Here is a 6766-nt window from a genome sequence, read left to right on the forward strand (position 1 = left end):
TGAGAGTCTGTTAGGTTTATATTCAGTGAGCATATCTGTAATGTATTTAGGTCCCAGGCCATTAAGTGATTTATAAACAAGTAAAAGTACTTTAGAATCTATCCTAAATGTTACAGAAAGCCAGTGTAAGGACCTGAGGACTGGTGTGATGTGATCAGATTTTCTGATTCTAGTCAGAATCCTGGCAGCAGCGTTCTGGATGAGCTGCAGCTGTCTAATGGCCTTCTTGGGAAGGTTGGTGAGGAGATCCATTACAATAATCCACCCTGCTGGTAATAAAGGCATGGACAAGTTTCTCCACGTCTTGATTTGAGACAAAACATTTAATTCTTGCAATGTTTCTAAGATGATAGTATGCTGATTTAGTTACTGCTTTGACGTGACTACTAACACTAAGGTCTGTCTCCAGAATCACCCCAAAATACATGATTAATACACTATGAGTATATTCTTGTTGCCGCAGTAGCATGCTGTTATACTTCTGGCCAATTTCAAATACTTAAAAAGTACACTTTGTGGTTAATACAAATTTACTTGATTGTATCATACAGTATACACAGTCTTCTATAATACTGAATTGCAAATGTGTTACCAGTACACTAAAGGTGTTTAGGATAATTTACAAATGCTAAATGCATTTTCTACACTATAACATGTTTTAAAAACACATTGCATCAGTAATTACGAGGCAGATTTTATTCATGAGTTCAACAGATTTAATTTGCACAAGGTCACAAAAAAGTACTACTATAGTTTATTTGTGTTTAATAAAATGGCAGGTTGTCCTACAAACACACAAACTAAAATTTAAATTTAAACTGTTGTGTGAACACAGACAGACATCAGTATTAGAGTATACAGGTACAGTATTAGTTTAAACCTGGTGTGTTGATTCTAGCTGTTGAATCAGTCATCCCATTCTCCTCTAAATTTAGCATCAACAAGGCATTTTTGCCCACAGGACTGCCGCATACTGGATGTTTTTCCCTTTTCACACCATTCTTTGTAAACCCTAGAAATGGTTGTGCGTGAAAATCCCAGTAACTGAGCAGATTGTGAAATACTCAGACCGGCCCGTCTGGCACCAACAACCATGCCACGCTCAAAATTGCTTAAATCACCTTTCTTTCCCATTCTGACATTCAGTTTGGAGTTCAGGAGATTGTCTTGACCAGGACCACACCCCTAAATACATTGAAGCAACTGCCATGTGATTGGTTGATTAGATAATTGCATTAATGAGAAATTGAACAGGTGTTCCCAATAATCCTTTTAACAGGTGTTCCTAATAATCCTTTAGGTGAGTGTTTATTAACTGATGGTACAACTTTTTGTTAGTATATTTGCAATGTAATATTAAAGATTTCAATATATTTGAAATACACTAAAGTGTTGTTTTTTTTCCACATGGGTAGTGATGTGTAAATTTTTTCCACGTACACACTGTTATCTGGTCTCTTATCATGTGGTCAGTAAAATCTATTTGGAAAATTTGGCCAAAGAGCGATAATTATTCGGCTCGGCTGTTTTACCTGTGGCGGGTATGACCACCAGACAACGGGGCGAATTTGTTGATTCTGGCTCATAACAATACAAGACCCATACAGTCTATTTTTTGTTTTTAGTTGCACAAATAACCTAAATAACCTAAATTATTGAAGTGTAAAAAAAAAAAGAAAATAATTTAACACGTTGCTTCAGAACAAGATTATTATCTGTAAGTTTATTCAGTGATGTAGGTGTGACATTTTATTTACATTATCATGAATTATTTAGCTTACTCAAGTTAAACTTTACATTAATTTTATGGATGTGTTTAATGTTTATGGAAAAGAGATGATTTTGTTACTATCTTTAACTCAAATCTAAACATTCAGCAGATATTTGAAGACAACAGCCTGAAAGGAAGTGATGAGAAATGAGGTGTGTGTGTGTGTGTGTGTGTGTGTGTGTGTGTGTCAAACTAAGTATAAAAACGAGGTGGTATAACCCAGCTCAGTCAAACTTAAAGAGTTAAGAGATCACACACCTTTACACAGCTTCTGAGAACATGAAGACGAGTCGTGTGTTTCTGGTCCTGGGCTTCGTCCTGATCGTGGCGTTCTGCTCAGATGCAGGTGAGTTTTTATTACACTCTCTCATATTTAATGACCACAGGTCTGGATTACAGTTTAATACAGAAGTACCTTATAAAACGATATTTTAAATATAGCAAATTATAATAAAGGTTATTATTATGATTATTAATATGCATAAAAGATTGCATTTATGTAAGTGTCTCCAAGGAAAAAGAAATTAAAATTACTCATAAGAACATTATATAAAAATTACAAAGTGCCTGAGTCTAGTTATGTGTTAATTTTGACATTTTTAGTGTAATTCCAGTGTAACCTGAACAAGCTCGTCTCTCTCTCTCTCTCTCTCTCTCATTCAGGGCCTCCTACACTCCCGGTCTCTTGCTGTTTCAATTTCTTTACTGGAAAAATTCCTCCCCAAAACATCCAGGCGGTGAAACCGACGGACACTCAGTGCCCTCAGAAAGGCTTCATGTGAGTAGATATTAAACACATGCATTAATGTTTTATTATGTCATAATAACTATTTTTTATATACATTTTTAAACACATTTCTAAATGATCAGTTTATGTTAACATGTGTGTGACAATCTGTGTGTGTTTCAGTGTTTCTACGCTAAAGGTCCTCAGCCTGTGTGTCCGTGATGACCCAAGTGTTAAGAAAGAAACAGGAAAATTGTTGTAGACATTGTTAAAGCGCTGAACAAATAAGTTGAAATAAATTAAGAAAAAACTAACCCCCAATCAACTTTATGTTCATGCAAATTTGTGCTCTGTCTGTCGATTTTATTTTCTCAATGTGATGATTCAATGCAATGTTACTGAATGTGATAAATAACTCACAATAAAAACACACTGTAAATCAAGCTGATTAAAGTAACTGATATAATTATATTAAAATGCACTCAGTAATAAATAAAACACTCAATGTCATGCTGTTAATAAAAATAATTAACAATAGGCTCAAAACATTATCATAAATTGGGGTTACTGGAGTTTAAATTAAAAATTTTATTAGTCACACACAGTATAATATTCAGTAAAATGCTTGGAGGATCGCCCCTGACCTAAAATCTAAAACAAAATAAAATGAGTATTCAAATAAAGAATATAAAATAAAAATATAATATCTAGAAGGACTGATCGTTAAAGTTTATCGAGTGGAGTGGATTGAAAAAAAAAAAAGCTGGTTAAAGTCCAGTAACTGCATCTCCTGACATTAATTTAATATACACCACATAATGAATTTGTAATTAATTAATGACTTGATGTCAGTTTTTAAAGAGCACTTACAAACATTTTTGTTTTCGTCTCTTTTTGTCTCTCTGTCTCCCTCTCTTACTATTAATATCACACAAATCAACAAACCCTCAAAGTATAAACTCCTCTGTCCTGAAAATGTCAAAAAAAAAAAAAACTTTCAGAACTTCGACACGTTTTTAATTGATTAACCTTCTTTGAATTTACTCAACTTTTAGAGAATTTTACTGGCCAAACAAAATATCTGGGGGGAATGATGCGTTGGGTAATAAAAACCTGTCACTAAATCTCCACTTTAGTTTATAATGAGTTTGTTAAAGTTTATTATTAAATTTATATTTTAGTTTATTGAAAACATTATTTAATCTTCTACAAGCTCTGTCTAATATGGCCAAAAGTATGTTAACTGCAGTCCATCACACTCATATATACTTGTTGGCAGTACTGCAGAGCACATCAATATTTATTAGTAATTTTTACAGTAGCTTGCAAAAGTATGGAACTCCTGGCTTCCTGAAATTTATCAGATGTGAAAGTTCTTTATTGAGCTTTCTTTATTGTCATACTGAGAGAGGTTTGGGTCTCTTAGCTCGTGTGAAGCTCTTACCTCTCTACAGCTCAGAAAAACATCCTATATTATCTTGTGCTTCCACCAAAGGGTGTGATGGTCATTTGTCCTTATACTTTTGGCCACATACTGCATTTCCATTAATAGACCAACACTGATTTGATAAGTCCATGTTGTGTCTGAATTGTCAGTTACTTTAGAGAACTTTATACCTACAGTATGACCAAAACAAACCCATGCTGATATTTACTACAACAGCAGTGTTGCTTGTTAAGTATTATTTCCTAATTCAATTCAATTAATTTCAAGTAATACTAGTGGATATTTGAAGTTTCTTGGTTTTGTTTTCCACATTTTTCAGTATCCAGTGTAAAAAGTCACTTGTTTGCTCTGTATCTCTATGTAACTTGATTCAATTATACACAGACATTTATGTTTAGAAAACTTATCTTAACTGTTTTTTTTTGAAAAACTATTTTTTGGAAACTCTTTTACTGAGACAGTAATGAAGGATAAATTAATATTTCTTATAAATAGTTAGATTAACTTGCAAAGTTATTTAACTTTGTCAGAATAACAAATTATTAAAACAGTGTTCTATTTTTTTATTTTATAAAATCAAAATAAATTACTTTTATTTTATGACTTTTTAAAATCAAAATAAATTACTGGTCAGGAAATAGAAAAGGCGTTTAAGTCATACCAGGACCACTGATTGTGCTGAATAGCAGCACACAGATATGAAAGTAAAAACCCCCTTTATTCTATATAATCCACTTTGTCATTCAGGAAAGGGCATCGTCATTCTTCAAAATGTTTGCATGATTCAAATGTTTTATTGTGGCTAAGAGTCTCATCACTGTACTGTGCTTGAAGTCTTCTGTAAATGTCAGTTGCTTTTATGCCCAAATTCTATAGAAATTTAATCACAAATTGTGATTTATGAGAAACACTTGGCCTGTAATTGGCCCTTGGAATACTAAAACAGCTCTGATTTTCTAAACAAAAATCACAGCAGAAGTGAAAATGAAGAAAAAGAAAAAAAAAATCATCATTTTCCAAGCTGTATAAGCTTAAATGCTTATTGGAAATCTGGTGATGTGTATTTGTGTAATGAGGGAGGATGTGGCCTTAGGAGATCCACACCCTATGTCAATGTGTGCTTACTTATTAGACAGCTTCTTTTCCTCAGGCAAAACAAGAGATTTAACTGACTCTGAAAAGTAAAAAATTATAAAAAGTCTAAAAAGTCTTTCAGAAGGATGCAGCACGGTCACCAGATAATGTCTAATTAAATTAGATGGGTATACAGTGAAACCTCGGATTGCAAGTAACGCAGTTTGCGAGTGTTCCGCAAGACCAGCAAAGATTTTTAAGAAATTTTGACTTTGAAAAGGAACAAGTTTTGGTTTACGAGAAAAAGTTAGTCTCATCAGAGAGGTTAAGCAACAACATGAGAGAGGTGTGGAGAGGCATGAGGAGCATGACCACCCTCAACTTCAGCTTTAATACAGGCTCCACTACTCCCCCATCCACCCCCACACAGAAAACAGCCACTACTTCTTCTGCAATCCCATCAATCAACATCTCAGATGACCAGGTAAAATGTGGTCTGAGCAGGCTCTGCCCTACAAAAGCTGCAGGTCCGGACAATATCAACCCGAGAGTCCTAAATCCTGTGCTCCTAAACTGTGTGGGGTTCTAGGGCACCTCTTTTGCCTAAGTCTGTCTCTACAGAATGTCCCTGCCTTTTGGAAAACATCCTGCATTGTTCCTGTTCCCAAGATACCACGACCCTCTGCCCAGAACGACTACAGGCCCATCGCCCTAACTAAAGTTAGAAAGTGTTTAAAGTGTTTAGGTGAAATTCCACCTATAAAAGTGTGACAAATATGCAAAGAAAAAAAATAGGATGAGGCAAATACTTTTTCATGGCACTTCACATGTAGTCAGATTGTTCCACTGGGCTGAAACTGTAGCAGGTGGAGTTATAGCACTTTTCAAATCACACTTACTATACACTGATATGAATAACTTTGAATGATGAATTCTACATTAATATGATCTCGGGCTTGCTTCACATTATTAAAGCAAAGCGCGAAAATGAAGATCAGGGAAGTACGTGATGTGGTGGAGAATAGGCAGTGGCGGTTCTACACTGAATTGCTCCCCGGGCGAGACTCCCTCCCGCCCCACCCCCGTCAGCGCCACTTCTAACCAACCAAACCCCCTGTCTGAAGTCTGCTCGGTCTTGTTAATTTGTTTTAAAACCCCCAATTCTGTGAATTCCCCCAGCAGCGAAACCGGTTTGATGACTTCACACCTGTTGTAAAGGTGAGATGGGGGATTACAGTAACTGTGGGTGCGCTTCACCTCGGAGCGTGCTGTCGCGTTGTATTCAATGAATAGACTAAAACTAAATCATGTTTGCTTCAGCATTGGAAACAATATTGTATTAGGCTAACTTTATTAAAGATTATACACTCTTGTATTCTTTGTCCACACATGTGGGCATCTTTAAATTTTTAGATATTGATCCTTTCTCGATGCAGCGAATTTTCTGAGCAAATTAATAATAATTTCCATGAATGAAAAGCAGGAAGAAGAAAAGGTTACGCGAAAATAAGAAAAAGCTTTAGAGGTAAATGCTGTGAAATGCTTCAAATGAACAGATTCTGCCTATAACAGGTCAGGGACAGTGAGGCTGGACCCAGCAGCGCACCACATCCCACATCATAATACATGCTGATGATGACCAACACGTCTCCCCTCATCTACCAGAGCCAAGTAAAAAGAATGGCAATCAAACAGAATAAAATTAGTAGCAGCACTAACTTGTGCTAGTTATTATGATGGTGGTAAA

General features: G+C 35.4%; 1 protein-coding gene across 1 annotated transcript; it reads left to right on the forward strand.

The window, feature by feature from the left end:
- Positions 1-1945: 1945 nt before the first annotated feature.
- LOC128532202 (eotaxin-like) lies at positions 1946-2823 on the forward strand. Its single transcript, XM_053506435.1, has 3 exons — positions 1946-2117; positions 2435-2549; positions 2682-2823. Exons 1-3 carry the CDS (start codon positions 2051-2053, stop codon positions 2758-2760), a joined length of 261 nt encoding a protein of 86 aa, XP_053362410.1. The 5' UTR covers positions 1946-2050; the 3' UTR covers positions 2761-2823.
- The last annotated feature ends 3943 nt before the right edge of the window (positions 2824-6766 follow it).

This window comes from Clarias gariepinus, chromosome 10 (assembly GCF_024256425.1).
Source record: "Clarias gariepinus isolate MV-2021 ecotype Netherlands chromosome 10, CGAR_prim_01v2, whole genome shotgun sequence".
NCBI lineage: Eukaryota > Metazoa > Chordata > Actinopteri > Siluriformes > Clariidae > Clarias > Clarias gariepinus.